This window comes from Somniosus microcephalus, chromosome 15 (assembly GCF_052327205.1).
Source record: "Somniosus microcephalus isolate GS21.2 chromosome 15, FLI_Smic_1.0, whole genome shotgun sequence".
In the NCBI taxonomy this organism is placed as follows: Eukaryota; Metazoa; Chordata; class Chondrichthyes; order Squaliformes; family Somniosidae; genus Somniosus; species Somniosus microcephalus.
Genome location: NC_141001.1, coordinates 108,750,919 through 108,768,613, shown reverse-complemented (window position 1 = coordinate 108,768,613; position 17,695 = coordinate 108,750,919). Strand labels below are relative to the sequence as shown.

Below are 17,695 nucleotides of genomic sequence, written 5' to 3'. Positions count from 1 at the left end.
GCAGTGCTCCGAAAGCTTGTGATTTCAAATAAAACTGTTGGACTATAACCTGATGTTGTGTGACTTCTTACATTTAAAGAAGTAAGTTAGTTACTGCTCCTGGTCGGACAGTGTTTAGGGACAGAACACTAGTGTGGTTACTGGTGGTCCTAAGGTTTGTGTATTGGAACCTGGGGAAGAAAATCTGGTTAGAAACTGTTTTGATCAAAACAGATTTGTTTCTGCACATTACATTGAGGTGATCATGCAACATTGATTTGACATTCTGTGACAGTCAATAACTGAAGTCCATTTTGAAATATTTAAGCTTTCAAGTTGCAGATCAAGCATAATCAATTGTATAATTCAAAATGATCTCCAGAATTGTAAGTAATCTGCAGAAGTAACCATAGATATCTGGGAGAAATATATTATAACCACTGTTTTAATTGTACACAACAAAATACAGTACTGCAGTTTATTGCGGAATAGAATGACACACAAATACATACTGTATTTTGTGAAATTGGGCCAAAAAATAAATTGAGAGCTTTTTCTTCAGCGTTGGGGAGGTCGATACAGAATAACGAAAACTTGGAGGGAGATACAAAGCTGTAATGCGTTCTACAGGAATTCATGTGATGACACCATGAGAACAACGTTTGAACAGTTTATTAAAGAATTTCTCCTGGGACTATTTTGTGGTTTGAGAATCTGGTCCCAGTGGTGGTCATTTACTTGTTCATTAAAAAAAAAAAAAAAAAAAAATTACTCCTGTTCTAATGGAAAATAGAACTTTCCTGATTCCTATGAGTTAAATAAAAAGAACAGCCAATTACCAGTCTTCAATTTTTGGTGCCTCTTAATTGCGTGCATTGATGCGCAATCTCTTGGATGAGACAATAAAATGTTTTTTTTCTCCTTTTTACTGAGTGTGTAGCGGCTATGTTCTCCGATTTATAAATGGTTTATTTTAATGCGTTGATCTGTGAAATGCAAGGGATGATCAGAAGGCAGTTTCAGTGCCTTTGATGCTCTTTTCAGTGGCACTAGTGTAATTATATTACAAAAAATGTAAACCTGCTGTACAGACCATTAACAATAAATCATACATTTTCAATCTCCTTTTTCAGGTTAGTTTATGAAAGTACAAGGAAAATTTGTACTATTTTTTAAAGTGTAGGTGATGGAAGTTAAATCAAGGAGTGAGATGGCATGATTTTAGTTTTCATGTGAATTCTATATGAATCAACTTCAGAGATAGCATGACATGACATGCATGACAGAGATAGCATAGCATGAGGCTCCCTTCCTCGCCCATCCCCAAGAGGCTATTAAATTGTCTGTCTTGTTCTGCCCCACATTATGTTGGCCCAGCATATATATTTAATTACTTGAGTAAGTTTTGAGAACTTTAGTTTTGATTATTGATGGCCTTTGTTTGGTTTTGAATCGTAGTTAAGACCTGGTGCTTTGTGGATGAAAAATTCCTCGCAGTTGACTGCCTAATCATCCAGAGGTTGCAAGTAGATCCTTCCACTCAATTGATATAGCCCACCTGCACATCATCTTTAATCTGTCCCCACACAGTAACCTCTGGAGTCTCCTAAGTATTTATTTGAGGCCCTCTTCTCTTGTTCATTTACATGCTGCCTCTCGGACATTATCCACAGGCGTGGGGTCAGTTTCCATGTGTATGCCAATGGCACCCAGCTCTACCACTTTTCTCAACCCCACAACCAGCTACATGCTGTCGGACTGCTTGTCCGACATCCAGTCTTGGATCGGTTACACTTTCCCTCAGCTAAAGATTGGGAAGACTGAAGCCACCATTATTGGCCCTGCCGCAAACAGCCTCCTTTGCCACTGACCTCCCCCCCCCGCCCCTCTTCAGCCACTCACTCAAATTGAATCACGTGCAAATCCTTGGCATCCTGTTTCACCCCAGGTTGAGCTTCTAACTCACCATTGCATTCATTATCAAGACTGCTTGTTTCCATCTCTGTAGCAGTGCTCCTCTCCACTCAGTCCTCCATTGCTGAAATGCTAGCCCAAGCTTTTGTCACCTACACTCGATTTCTCTAATAGCCTCTTTGCTGACCTCCCATCCTCCACTCTTCATAAACTCCAACAGATCTAAAATGATGTTGCTCATGCCTTGTCCCTCATGCCCATCACCTCAATCCTTGCTAGCCTACACTGGTTTCCATTCTCCTAACACGTTAATTGCAAAATAGTTGCCCTTGTCTTCAAATTGCTTGGTAGCCTGGCCTCCCTGATTAGTCTCTGCACCTCGTCCAGCCTAATTTTCCCTCCTGCGGTCCTTATTCCTTGTTCCTTATATGTATGTTCTATGGTCTTTCAGTTTTCATAATGCTCTCTACCCGAGAGCAGAAGTAACAGGCAAACCTATGTTCCATTTTGAGGCAGAATCAATTGGAGTGCCTTTGTGTTGCCACATTAACTTCCTATTGTATTATTGGTAAAACTTCTTTAAAGGGGACAGGAAATTCTTATTTTATTTTCTACTTGAAGGTCGATCTGATGAAAGGTCATCGAACTGAAACGTTAACTCTGTTTCTCTCTCTATATAGATGCTGCCTGACCTGCTAAGCATTGCCAGCATTTTCTATTTTTATTTCTGTAATCATTTTGTTCTGTTTAATATAATTGAGATTTGTCAATTTTTTTGGAATACTGCAAAATCTGGAATAGGCAACCCTACCTGCAAAATAAAACATTTACAGCGCCATAATTTTTTTTGTTTTGTTCGGTAGACTGCACTGGAGAATTTTCCTGAACAGACGACATGTGCCTCCGGAACAAAGAGTGGCAATCCCAATATGTCCAAAATTAAAATGAGTGGTAAAAGTTACAACAAGAAAACGCTCCAGTCAGTAAAACAGAATCCTAAGGGCCAAAAGGTAAGGTCTTCAGTAAACTTCTGTCTTTAGTAAATGTACTTTTTCCTCTGGATGGATGGTTATTTGTACCATGTGTGGTCTGGGAACTGTTTGAAATCTCTCAAATTTCCACCACCAATGCAGTCATAATTATTCAGATGTAGGGAATAGTATTTGCCGATTAGTTTGTCAATCTCGGACTCATTTTCTACCATCTTCCCCTCCATCACTTACCTCCTAAAAACAATCTCATAGCACTTATAGGTAGATCAGCCATGATCTTATTAGATGGCGGAGCAGGCTTAAAGTGTTGAATGGCCTACTCCTGCTCCTATTTCTTATGTTCTTATGTGCTTGTATATTAAATGGCTCTGTTCAAAATAATCCCATTGAAGTTTAAAAGATGTCTCTTTGAAATACTCCTAAATATGTTGCATAAGCAAAATACTTGTCATGTTTTTACTCTTGAGACCAGCATGATTGTTTGAGGCTGAACCAGACTGTTCACAACCTTGGGGCTCGATTTTTGCCAGGCCCTTGGAGGCGGGTGAGGAGGTAAAATCGCATAAAATGGCGGGCAGGCCCGATCCCACCTCTGAGCAATTTTCCCAAATGCGTGTTTTCTGATCCCGCCTCCAACGGGATAGGCCCTTAAGGCCCTTTACACCAGTTAAGTGCCTCTATAATCCCATTTTGAGAGGCCTTTGTGATTTTACCACTTTTCCCACGTCCTGCACGTCTCCTCGGGAACACGCCAGTGAATCCTGGCGGCCTCGCAAGTGGACTGCTTACTAACAGCTGCAGCTCCACCATTAAAAAGGAGTTTTCAGCAATCATCATTTGCAGGTGGCAGAACTTTGTTGTCTCGGGTCTGGGGGAACTTTTAGCAGGCCTACCCATTGTTGTGGAAGTTTGGAGCCTGACACCCATCTCCAGTATGACCTGGGAAACCCCTCTCGCCACCTTGACTGAGCACTTCCTCAACTGAGGCATATACCAGAAGCATGGGAACCATTTATTTCCTTTCCTCCTGGACATCAGATTTGGATGAAGACCAGCCATGGCAGCAGCAGAACCATGAACAACAGCAGCAACAACAGGAGCGCCAAGCTGCTGCTCACCCACCTGAAGCACAGGCCAGAAGGCGCCAGCGCGCGACCACATTGTTGCCCGGGATGCAAGGGACGCACTCATCTTGGCCAGATTTGCTTAGCCTGCACAATCAAACACTTTTGCCTCGCACCTTCTTATCAGGCCATCGACAATGGCTAAGAACCTGCGGATTCCTATCACTCTGACCACCATACTGACAATTGCAAGTTGCCCTAAGCCCTCAATGTGGAAGTCCCATTAGCGAAATGACACACGCCACAACTGCAACAGTTTGCCATCAGAATTTTTTATGACAATAAGCAACTGATGGCTTTTCAAAAATAAACACAACATGACACCCAAGTGACTACCCTTGCGACTACTTGTGCTTTATCTTCCTCTTACGCAAGCTCCTATGTGGTGCTTCCCCTGTGGCTTCAGCAGATGTGGAGGCCCTCTGCTCACTTTCCTGCTGCTCCTGTCTCGACACCTTCGGCTGGCGTCCTCTGGGGTTGCGAACCTGTGAGGGCTCGGCAACAGTCTGTTGCTCCTGCGGTTGTGCAGGGGTTGAGACGCCGATCTCAGTTGGTTGGGGACTCTGGTGGGGCTCTGACCGAGGGCTCTGCAGTGGCATGGTCGTGTGAGTGCTTGGAGAGGAGCCCCCACTTCCTTGTTGTATGCCACCAACATCCCTCTCATGGGTCAGCCCCACTTCAGAGCTAGCAAGTGGCTACCTTGCTGCACTGCAGGGGGGCCATGAGGACCCGTTTCTGCACTAGAAGTCCTACTCCAGAGGGCTTGCATGAAGGTCTGGTTTGTTTGCTCAAGAGCTGACCATCGCTCCTCAAGAGATGTTAGTCTATTCTGAACAATTACTATGTTTTCCATACCCTGGCGACTAAACTGCTCCGTGGACGTAGCCATCCTCTCCTCTACCGTAGCCATCCTCTCCTCTACCGTAGCCATCCTCTCCTCTACAGTAGCCAGCCTTACCATGGAGGTAGCCATCCTTTCCAAGGAGGTTGCCATCCTTTCCGTGGTGATGCGTTCATGCGCCAACACCTCCGCAAAGGCTCCGCTCATGTTAGCGATGGACTCCTCCATTCGCTCCACACTCGCAGCGACCCTGGAGACAAAACCTGCCAGAGACTCCTGCACCTGTTGCTGGAGTTCCAGCACCGCTCTTCTTCTAGATGGACCCGGAGGCACAGGCTCGACATGCAGCGGAGCCGAGCTGGGAGCGTCCTCTCCACTGCGACGAGGACTCTCCACTGCTGTCCCTGTCTCCACCATCTGCTGATGCTCACTTGTGAGCTGTGATACACCAGGTGATGACACTATGTCCCGAAAGTCCCACCGAGGTGTGAGTGTCTGCACTGGTGCAGGGTGTGCTTAATTCTGCTGATGGAGCGCCCTCAGAGGTTGCAGCTTCCTCTGAGGAGTCTGGAAGCTCAGGCTCTTCCTCCTGGTCAGTGGGGACAGGGGCCCTCAATGGTCCTGTTGGGGAGTAAAGGAAAGAGTTAGAGATGCGAGGTAAATGTTGCATGCACATTGAATTGTGCAGATGATAATTCAATCTGTTAGAGCATCAGAATCATTATCAGTGACTCATGCAATGTCAGTGAGAGAGATGCCAAACTATTCTGTCACCAGCTTGCTGTGATGCGCCCGCCTGTCCGTCCCCCCACTTGGGAATCCTCCTCGATCCCGGCAATTTCCAGGGTCGCCTCCTCCGAGGTGGTGAGCTGGGCTACTGAGGGTGACCCTCCTCCTGTCCTCGCTCTTTCCCTCTTATTGTGGGCTCTCTTTTCCTCCAATGAGGGACACAAGTAGAGTTTGAGTGAGAATGAAGGAGTGAGTGTAGAGAATCCATAGCATAGATGCTTAGAAGGAGACAAAGGGCCCTCTCTGTGTGTTGTAAGTTGTCATTGCGTCACAGTGATTGGGAGTGTGAGGGCTGCATGGTAGAATAGTTAAGTGAATGTGACCATAGAGAGGGAATGGGTAAGGGTGCAGGGATGTCAGTCTCAAGTGGGATGTGGAGGAAGAGGTTGGCAAAGCAGAGTGCTGGTGAGGAGAGGCGATGGGAAAGTCATGCTCACTTTTCCTGTGTGGAGAAGGTCATGAAACCTCTTCCTGCACTGTAGCCAGGTCCTGCGGCACATAGAGATGGCATTGACCTCCTGGGCCACTTGCAGCCACACAGCTTTAGTCTGTTGTGGCTTTTTTCTCCCTGAGGAAGGGAAGAGCACCTCCTTATTAAATCTTGCTCCCTGCACCAGAGCTTGGAGGGCGGGCTCATCAAAGCGAGGTGCACACTTTTGCTTGCTGGTGGACATGGTCGGTAAATGAAGTCCTTCATACAATGTCCAAAGCGTTCCCAGTCTCCAGAAGAAGCAAGGCTGCTTGCAGGCCTTAAATCCAGCAGCACTGATGATGTCATCGGAGGTGACTTTCAGGATGGAAAGACTAATTAGGCCAGGGGTTCCCACACGCTGGAAATCAAGTGCCCAATTAGGGGGAAATCACACTTTTTTCCCACTTTACATCGGCGTCGGGGTCCTGACATGAAAACCACCTGACACACCCCAGCCCGACCCCAATGGCAAAATCGAGCCCTTGGCGTCATAACATAAGAAATAGGAGCAGGAATAGGCCACTTGGCCCCTCGAGCCTGCTCCGCCATTCAATAAGATCATGGCTGATCTTGGGCTCAAAGCTGCTTCTCAGCCTGCTCCCCATAACCATTGACTGCCTTATCTTGCAAAAATGTGTCTATCTCCACCTTAACTATTTCATGACCCAGCCTCCACAGTTCTCTGGGGCAGAGAATTTCACAAATTTACAACCCTCAGAAGAAATTCCTCCTCATCTCAGTTCTAAAAGGGCGACCCTTTATTCTGAAACTATGCCCCCGAGTTCTAGATTTCCCCACAAGGGGAAACATCCTCTCTGCATCTACCTTGTCGAGCCCCCTCAGTATCTTATATGTTTCAATAAGATCACTTCATTCTTCTAAATTCCAATGAGCATAGGCCCAGCCTGCACAACCTTTCCTCATAAGTCAACCCCCTCATCTCTGGAATTAACCTAGTGAATCCTCTCTGAACTGCCTCCAATGCCAGTATATCCTTCCTTAAATAAGGAGACCAAAACTGTACGCGGTACTCAAGCTGTGATCTTAACAATACTCTGTACAGTTGTAGCAGGACTTCCCTGCTTTTATACTCCAACCCCTTTGAAATAAAGGCCAACATTCCATTTGCCTTTTTGATTACTTGCTGTACCTGCATGCTAACTTTGTGTTTCATGCACAAGGACCCCCAGGTCCCTCTGAACTGTAGCATTTTGTAATCTCTCTCCATTTAAATAATTTGCTTTTTTATTTTTCCTGCCAAAGTGTATAACCTCGCACTTTCCCACATTATGCTCCATCTGCCAAATGTTTGCCCACTCACTTAGCCTGTCTATGTCTCTGCAGATTCTTTGAGTCCTCTGCACAACTTGCTTTCCCACCCATCTTTGTATCATCCATAAACTTGGCTACATTACACTCGGTCCCTTCATCCAAGTCATTAATGTAGATTGTAAATAGCTGAGGCCCCAGCACCGATCCCTGTGACACCCCACTAGTTACCGTTTGCCAACTGGAAAATGACCCATTTATCCCGACTCTCTGCTTTCTGTTAGTTAGCCAATTCTCTCCATGCTAATATATTACCCCAATTCCATGAGCTCTTATCTTGTGCAGTAACCTTTTATGTGGCACCTTATCGAATGCCTTCTGGAAATTCAAATACACCACATCCACTGGCTCAACTTTGTCCACCCTGCTCGTTACATCCTCAAAGAACTCCAGCAAATTTGTTAAACATGATTTCCCTTTCATAAAACCATGCTGACTCTGCTTGACTGCATTATGATTTTCCAAATGCCCTGCTACTGCTTCCTTAATGAAGGACTCCAGCATTTTCCCAACTCCAGCATTTTCCCAACGACAGATGTTAGGCTGACTGGTCTATAGGTTCCTGCTTTCTGTCTCCCTCCTTTCTTAAATAGGGGTGTTACATTTGCGGTTTTCCAATTCGCTGGGACCTCTCCAGAGTCCAGGGAATTTTGGTATATTGCAACCAATGCATCCACTATCTCTGCAGCCACTTCTTTTAAGACCCTGGGATGCAGGCCATCTGGTCCAGGGGTCTTGTCGTCTTTTTGTCCTATTTAAACCCGAGATGAGCTTCTGACCACATATCCATGCCATCACTAAGACCGCCTATTTCCACTTCCATAACACCGCCCGACTCCGACCCTGCCTCAGCTCATCTGCTGCCGGAACCCTCATCTATGCCTTTGTTATCTCTAGAATTGACTATTCCAACTCGCTCCTAGCCAGCCTCCCACGTTGTACCCTACATAAACTTGAAGTCATCCAAAACTCTTGTTACTCGTGCCCTAACTCGCACCAAGTCCTGTTCACCTAGCAACCCTGTTCTCGCTGACCTACGTTGGCTCCCAGTTAAGCAATGCCTCGATTTTTAAAATTCTCATCCTTTTTTAAAGTCCTCCATGGCCTCGTCCTTCCCTATCTCTGTAATCTCGTCCAGTCATACAACCATCTGGGATATCTGTGCTCTTCCAATTCTGGCCTCTTGCGCATCCCTGATTGCAAAGTCCTTAAGTTCTGGAATTCGCTCCCTAAACCTCTCCACCTCTCTTCCTCTATTTCCTCCAAGGCAAGACGCTCCTGAAAAGCTGCTACTTTGATCAAGTCAGTCCTAATATCTCCTTATGTGGCTCGGTGTCAAATGTTATTTGATAATACTCCTGTGAAGTGCCTTGGGACATTTTACTATGTTAAAGGCGCTATCTAAATGCAAGTTGTTGTTGATTGATTGAAGGATAAATGCAATAATAATTTATAAAAAGAGGCACAATAAAATCCTCTGAACGACTGTGCTATCTGACACATGTATAGGGCATCGTGAAGGGGAGAATAGTGAAGCACAGAGAAATATAGACTAGTAGAGAGTCCGTGTCGTTTTATGGGAAATCGATCCAGACTAGCAAATCTATTAGATTGACTGGGAGATAACTGACTTCGTGGTTAAGGGTAACTCAGTAGATGATCTATATTTAGATTTAAGCAAAGCTTTCATTACAGTGCTGCACAGGAGATTAGCCTGCTAATTCAGAGGGATGGAAGAAGAGGGTAAACTTCTAGAGTGGATCAGAAATTGTCTCAATCAGAGGAAACAGTAGTTATGCGTGGAGCTTCATCAGAGTGGAGGAAGCTGATTAGCAGAGTGCCAGAGCCATTATTGCTTATGTTGTGCATGAACAATTTGGAAGTGGGGACAGAACCAACCTGTCCAAGTTTATTGATGATACAGAACTGGGGTGGGGAAGGAATATGAGGAAAGTGCAAATCTGGGCTTCTGAGTGATGGCCAGCAGCTTTGCTTGTGCAGTGCTTTTTGTTACCACAGTAAAGAAGATTTGTTTTTACATGAGGTTTCTACAGTTAGAATGTAATTGTTTCTTCAGATCTGAGGAAAAAGTAGAATGCAGTTCCATAATACTACTCGACAGTACAAACGGAGACACCTATCAGTCTTACCGTGAGACTACACCACCAAAGTGAATCTATTTTCTCTCTGCACTTCCCTCCTGTTCTTCCCCTGAAGTTGCCTTTGCTTTCTGCATCATCAGAATTAAAGCTGATCCTATACCTACTATAACAATGCAAACATAAAAATAAACTCTTATTTACAGAAATAACGTTTTAATGTTCCATCTCCAAGTGACCAGGTCTTAGCCAGGTTCCACACAGCTACTAGCATGAGCCATGCAGTTGAAACAAAGCCTGGGATGGGTCCTGTTTTGCTTTTATTATAGAAGTCATTCTGTATTATTCGGTCCTTTTGCAGTTTATTTCAATAAACTGATTTCTGACACCATACATCTTTGTTTGTGTAAATTTGGTCAGAATTCACCTGTGAGTGTTGCCGATTTCTTTACTGGTAGAAGCGTAATTATATGGAGGTCTGAGTGTAGAGTTTAGGTATATGTCTTTTTTTTTCATTTGTGATAATTTGGAATGCCTAGAACTGTTTTTTATTTGTTTCTTATAAATTCAAAAGAGATGTAATTATCAAATGGTATCCCACCTTTTTGAAGCCAAAAAGGTATGCTTGAAATAAACCTCATCACCACATTGTGCTTGTGTACTACAGCCACTCTTAGTGGTCGTTCAGGGCAGGATCCCAGTACCTGAGGTGCATGTGTAATTGTTTTGGAACTAATGGTAGAAGCAGCATTGGTAAAAGGATGCGTGTTATTTTAGGTTATGTACTTGGGAAGAGAACTGGCCATCAGGCCCATACATGCTTTACTCATTCCAATGTATCCACCCTTCTCACTCTTCCTCCCCCGCCATAGCTGATTCAGAAATCCTCTGTCAAAAAATCCTCCCTGTTTAAGCAGTTCCCAAAAATATGTCCTTATTTCAGCTGAGAATATGGGAAATGGTCAATGGGATAGGCACATTTTTAGAATAGCTAGATAACTATTCAGTTTATTTAAATAATTGTGAAGCTGGGAATCAGTGGTGTGTTATTAGATCATGCAATGCTGAAGATAGGGTAAACAGAAAATGTGGCAAGGAAGACTGAACTATTTCACATTATATTTTCAGTGACTTCCCACATAAGTTGAAGAATAAAAGCACATCTAATGTTTGTCATCCCAATGCTGATACCATCTGACCAAGTGTTTGCATTGTACTGTGTTATGACCATATCAGTTGGCTGAGTGATATCAATTTTTAGAAAATCAGTTAATACTTTCTACTGAATTTTGTTCTGTATTTTAAACTTAGGAGTTTACTGTAGATCAAGAGAAATTGCAGTGCTGTACTTTATATCACACTCTTCATCACTATAAATATCACACCTACCTGATATGCAAGAAAGAGGTGAGTATTTTACATTATGCAATGTTTAGTACATGGTTGGATTCATATCATTTTATTAAATTGCAACAAGATAAAGCAGATCCCAGGGTAATTTTATAAATCCTAGATTTAAAACTTGAGCATTCGACCTCTTTTCCAAAAATGCACATATGCAATCCAGCACTTGTTCAAAGATGTGTTCTTTCTTTCTTCGATTTTGGTGCATCATTTCACAGCACAGTTCTTTCATAATATGTTTGCTGCAAGTTAGTACTGTAAATTAAATGAAGTACAGAAATCCCACAGATTCCTTTTTGTGGTGGTTGTAAATATAATTAATAGTAAATTTTGTTCTGAAAATGATTTAGTGTACATAATTTGCTAACAACAAATGGTAACAGTCAGGGTGCATGCAGATTTTGTCTATCTAATATTTTGATTGTTACTTTGAATAGAAGTAAGTTGAGCTACAAAAAGTTCAGTTGCCAAAAGTTTTACACTATTTAAAAAAAAAAGTATTCAATGCAAAGCCAATCTGTTGTACGTATTTCTTTTAACTTTTTCCAACGTTTTTTCAACTATCCTTTGGACAGGCTGCTTCCATTCTAAAACAGAATAAAGATCTAGGCCAAGTTGAAACAATCCAGCAATGTATGGAAAACGAGAAATGGGTGGAGGACCTCTTTGAAAAATTTGGCGACCTTCTGACACAAGCACAGCAGAAGTGTTTATAAATGTACATATGAGATTTTTCAACGGTCAAATCAATGGCACTAATAAAATATCATGGCGACATATTGAAATGAACTTTGGCATCCCTAGTGATGCTCGACTAAGCTTGTAATAGTGGCACTCATGGGCTCTGATGGACCTTGTATTTTGGCCCATAGCTAAGCGGTCGTGGTGGCCAAGAAAACACATTTTGGCGTTTGGAGTATATTAATTATGTCTGTAACCACATTTTTATGATGGCCAATGTTTTTGATTTATTTGTATTGTGAACTTGAGGTATTGAGTAACGTTTATTTCCAAAAAAAAGAAAATACCTTTTTTTTAAAAAAAAAAACCTTTTGTGACTGATCAAAATGGCAAGGCATGCACTAAGTATATTATGATTTTCTTTATTAATAGTAGTTTAAACACTTTAGGAAACTGTTTTGTTCAACAAGAAATGCTTTAAAGTTGATTACCTGCCTCTTACTGACCTACAAGACGAGGCAGGCAGAGGCCAACAGTATCTTTGTAATGTCTGCCTACCAAATTTCCATACATATTGTAAAGAAAGTTGGTGTGTCATGACATTCTTTACAGAAAATTTGCCATCAGAAAATATATAATTTTGTTGCTTTACAGACTCCTTTTACTTAAAAAAATAAATAAAAAAATAACAAGTTCAGTAAACTGGACGTGGAGTTGGTGCAATCCTATGGCTATTTGTGTCAATTCTGATAATGAAAATGTGATGAACACATCTATTTTCCCTGTTTTGAAGAAGAATTATTTTGCCTTTATACCCATATTTCTTTAAAAAAATTAAATTGTACATTTTATCTCATCAATAGTTGTATTTTTCAGAGAAAATATTGTGGTTTGAATTATGTTCATGTATCTTTGTAATACACTTTGCATTGTTTCCAGTAAATTCTTTTCATTTATATGTTGATCACATTGTATACTTTATATACTGAGGTAAACTACTATTTCTGTTTTCCTGTTAATACAAGTTTGCTTCAAGTTTACCAGATATGCATATTGGACTAGTTTTGCCTTTTTAAGTGTAGCTGTGTTACACATTGCAATTATTTTCTGATACATGAAAATAAATTTCCTACTAAACCTAATGCCAAAAAAATCCATCTTTATATTGTACCATGATAAATGTTTAACAATTCAGCAATATATACAGTACATTTGTAAAAGTAGTTTAATTCCACTTCTTGATTTTGACTGTTACTATGGATAATGTTTTCTAGAATATTGTCACCCTGGTGGTTTAGCTTCTGCTCTAGTTGTTACTGTGAACCATGATGTTTTACTCCACCAAATTAACCCTTAAAGTGATTTTTTAAAATTCCTCTTCCCACATTGTTTATTGCTTCAGTTGTGTCTTTAAATCATTACTGCTGTACATTCTGGAAATTTCAGAAGCAATGATGCCAAACTATTTCCTGTAAAATATTTTTGTGCTGTTTTATTTATTAATTTTGAGGTGGCAAGTCCATGCTGGAAATGGAACAGTTTTCCACTTACAGCCAGTAAAAGGCAAATTATTATTTTCCCCTGGAGCTACGCAGTTACCTGAATGGAAGTCATCCTTTTGCAGTTTTGTTTTTGGCGCTTTTCTATTTTTAATGACCTGTGCAATAATTTGCTACCGCTAGATGTTGCTCCCTGTGAGTACCAGTTGATCTGTGGTTTTGCACATAGGAATTAAAGACTAAATGTAGTCTTCAGGTGAACTGGAGTTAGAGGGCGGGGATATTTGAATCATGGTGTGCAGATGTAATTCAGTCCTAACTGCCCAAAGATGGCATCAGTTACTCAAAGGAAACTAGCGCTCTATTTGTGGAAAATGTTTTATTTTTGGCATATATAGCAACAGCAGTAAAGTGTTAGTAAGTCAACATATGCCCTAAAAATGTAGAATTCTTGATGCACTGTTTGAAGCATGTTATCTCCAAGAACCCCAGTCTAAAAATCTGTTTTAGATGAATCCCATTCGTGTAACAAGTGCGTCTGAAGTTTTTAAAGTTGTAAGTGGTGTATTTAATATCTCTGTGTTATTTTATTATCACTGGAGATCTCCATCTTTTTATAAGTTTTGCATGGGGCACAGAGACCATTGTAAATAACTGGTGAGACACTTGATAATGCAACTCTTGTGTTGGACTTGACTTGTTTTTTCTTTTTTGGTTTAATACAAAGTCAGTCATTTGGCTCTGTTGCCTCCCAAGGCGTATCAACCTTTAGCACTAAAGTTTACAGCATCCCACACTGACATCTAGTGACGGAAAAACTTATACAACAGAAATGCCATCTGAATGAGATTTTGGATTTAGGTAATATCCCTTTCACTCCCAAAATTTTTCACATTTTATTTTTCAACAACAACTTGCATTTATATAATGCTGTTAACGTAGTAAAATGTCCCAAGGCGCTTCACCAGAACGTAACAAGACAAAAATTGACTTCAAGCCAAAGGCAGAGATGTTGGGACAGGTGATCAGAAGGTAGGTTTTTAGGAGTGTCATAAAGGAAGAGAGAGAGGCAAAGAGGTTTAGGGAGGGAATTTCAGAGCTTGAGGCCTAGATGGCTGAAGGAGCAGGCCTCTAATGGGGCAAAGGAAGTGGGGGGGTTGCACTCGAGGTTTGTGTGGGAGGAACATAGAGTTCTGCGTGTTGTAGGGCTTCAGGGGGGTTACACGTAGGGAGGGGTGGGACCATGGAGAGATTTGAATATGAAGATAAGAATTCTAAAATAGAGGGGTTGGGTGCATCATGGAAAAACTCCCAAGAGGACATTGCTAGGTGAGCAGTTAAGTGGCAGATACATAATCCACTAGCTAGGAGGTTGCCGGGACTGTTTTGGGGCAGGCGGTTTAAATCGAGTGGTAGGCTTTGGGGCGATGTCTGTGTCCGTTTGTGAATCTGGTGCTGGGTAACATTTTAAATCGAGTGGCAGGCTTTAGGGCCCTGTGTGTGTCACTGTGTGTATGTTTTTAATTTTGAAGGTTTTTTGCATAAGGCGCGAACAATTTTCGTCCGACCGAAAAGTAAATACACTTAAAACCGTCTCTGAAGCGTAAGCTTTCTTTGGAGGTAACGCGCGCGTAGGTACGCCCTGTAACTTTTGAGTGTATACCCGAAACACACACAGGAAATGACAGACAGAATGACAGAAGTACCGCTTTATATATATAGATGTTGCACAATATTCAAATTTGTGTTTTTTGTATGCACAGGATGTCATTTTGCTTATGTTTTTGTATAAACAGGATATTTTGAAATTCAGTGTAGAAAAATGTGAAGTAATACATTTTGGAAAAAATAGAGAAAGGAAATGCACCTTAATTGGCAAGATTTGAAATGGAGTAGAGGGAACTTGGTGTGCAGATAGATAGAACAACTGCACTTTAATTTTTTGGATGAAAGGTCATCGACCTGAAATGTTAACATTGTTTCTCTCTCCACAGATGCTGTCTGATCGGCTGAGTATTTTCAGCATTTTCTGTTTGTATTTTACTTTTCTAGCACTTTTCATAATATCCCAAAGTGCTTCACGGTCAGTGAAGTACCGTTTGAAGTGTAGTCACTGTTGTAAGGGATTGCAGCAGCCAAATTACTCTCAGCAAGGTCCAACAAAGTTGTTTTTTAAAAAGCTGCAAAAAATCATTTTCTGTTCAAGTTTGCATTGTCCCTCAAAGTGTCAAGTTACTGAAGCCAGTCAATTGGGGTCGTGTTACTGATGTCAATGCAACATCATTAATGGTAACTGGACCTCATTTTGATTGTGGTGTTAGTAACTGACACTTTGAGGTCATATATAATTTAGTTGCTAATATAAATAATTGGCAGATGTATATCCAGTTGGGGCAGTGCAAAACTTAATGTAGAAAATAACTGATGCTTTTTAAAAAAATATATATATATACTTTGGTACCTAAAAGGCCTGATAGATTTTGAGAAACTGGCATCATTGGTGAGCTCTGTAGAAATTGTCACCATGCAAGGTTGAAATGGACATGGAATTTATTGAGCCTCTCCAAGCTTAGTAGCCAGGGGGGAAAAAACACAATAGTCCCTCTGACTATTAAATGATTCCCAAAGTTTTTACTCCATTACCCTACTGTGGGAACCAACCACATTGTGATCACTTTTTAATACTGTATGAGGAACTTTTTTATTAGTCCCAACATTGCCTTTTGCCAGTTTGACCCTGTACTCCATATCCCACTGTCGCCATTTAAAGAAAGAACTTGCATTTCTTATCATGTCTCTCAAAAACTTCCTAACTGCTTCATGTACAATGAATGAGTTTGAAGTACAGTCACTTATGTGGGTAAACATGATAGCCAGGTCCCGCAAATTAGATTATTGACCAGTTAATTTTTGGTGGTGTTGGTTGAAGAATATCGGCCATGATGTAAACAAAGTAGGGCCTTCGTTTAATGCCTTACTTGAAGAATACGTCTCTGACATGGTAGCACTTTCTCAGTATATTACATTACAATAGTGACTACACTTCAAAAGTACTTCATTGACCGTAATGCACTTAGGGACACCGAGGTTTTGAAAGGCAAAAGTCAGTACTGCACTGACGAGTCACTAAGATTCTGTGCTCAATTTCCCATTTCAGTTGGAAGTTGTATTTTGAGTTTATCTTTTCTATACTGTTTCCTATCTTCTCCAAAAAAAGCACCCCCTTTTCCCCTCTGTCCTTGCAAACTACCACCCCATCTCCAACCTCCCTTTCCTCTCAAGACCTTGAATGTGTTTTCGCTTCCCAAATCCATGCTCATACTTCCTGCAACTCCAATATTTGAACCTTCCCAATCAGGTTTTGACCCCTGCCGCAGCACTGAAACAGCCCTGATCAAAGTCCCATACCATCTCATCCTTTCGACCTTTCTGCAGCCTTTGACACGGTTGACCACACCATCCTCCTACAATGTCTCCTCCATTGTCCAGATAATTGGGACTGCCCTAGTCTGGTTCCACTCATGCCTATCCAGTCCGAGCCAGACAATCCCCTGCAATGGTTTCTCTTCCCGCTCCTGCAACATTACTAATGGAGACACCCAAGGACCTATCCATGGCCCCTCCTATTTCTCATCAACATGCTGCCCTTCGACAGCATCCGAAAATATGTCTGGTTTCACATGTACGTTGGTGACATCCAGCTCTACCTCACCACCATCTCCCTTGACTTCACCTCACTGCTTCTGTGTTGTCAGATTGCTTGTCTGACATCCAGTCCTGAATGAGCTGTAATTTCCTCCGATTAAACATTGGGAAGACAAGTCATTGTCTTCGGCCCCTGCCACAAACACTTCCCTAGCTACCAATTCTATCCCTCCCCCTGGCTACTGCCTCCGGCTGAACCAAACTGTTCGCAACCTTGCCATCCTATTTGACCCCGAGCTGAGCTTCCGACCCCATAGCCTTTCCATCACAAAGTCTGCCTACTGCCACCTTCATAATATCGCCCGTCTCTGCCCCTGCCTCAGCCATCTCCTGCTGAAATTTTTTTTTACCTGGCCAGTCTCCCATCTTCCACCCTCCATAAACTTAAGCTCATACAAAACTGTTGCCTGTATCCTAACTCGCACCAAATCCCATTCGCCCATCATCCATGTGCTCGCTGACTGACATGGGCTCCTGGTCCAGCAACACCTCATTCTAAAATTCTCATTTCATGTTCAAATCCTCTATGGCCTCGTCCCTCCCTTTCTGTAACCTCCACCAGCCCTACATCCCTCCCTCCAACTCTGACCTGTTGTGTCTCCTCGACATCCTTAGTCCCACCATTGATGGCTGTGCCTTCTGGCGTCTTGGCCCTAAGCTGTCCAATTCCTCTCTAAACTCCACTGCCATGTTTCTTTAAAACCTACTTTTGGTCACCTGTCCTAATATCTCTTAGCGTGGTGTCAATTTTTGTCTGATGACGCTCCTGTGAGGAACCTCGGGACATTTTAATACGTTAAAGACGCTATATAAATGCAAGTTGTTAGCGATCTCTAAAAATTTCTTTACATCCTTCTTTCAAGGTTG

The 17,695-nt window shown here is 42.0% G+C and overlaps 1 protein-coding gene across 2 annotated transcripts in view; it reads left to right on the top strand.

Annotated features, from left to right (window-relative positions):
• Positions 1-12,996, top strand: part of qser1 (glutamine and serine rich 1) — a 158,879-nt gene extending 145,883 nt beyond the window's left edge. For both annotated transcript variants that reach the window (XM_086008255.1, XM_086008254.1), the window contains 3 exons: positions 2,757-2,903; positions 10,851-10,946; positions 11,519-12,996. In XM_086008255.1, the coding sequence (XP_085864381.1) occupies positions 2,757-2,903; positions 10,851-10,946; positions 11,519-11,659 (384 nt within the window). In that variant the 3' untranslated portion in view covers positions 11,660-12,996. The remainder of the gene's footprint in view (positions 1-2,756; positions 2,904-10,850; positions 10,947-11,518) is intronic.
• Positions 12,997-17,695: the final 4,699 nt, after the last annotated feature.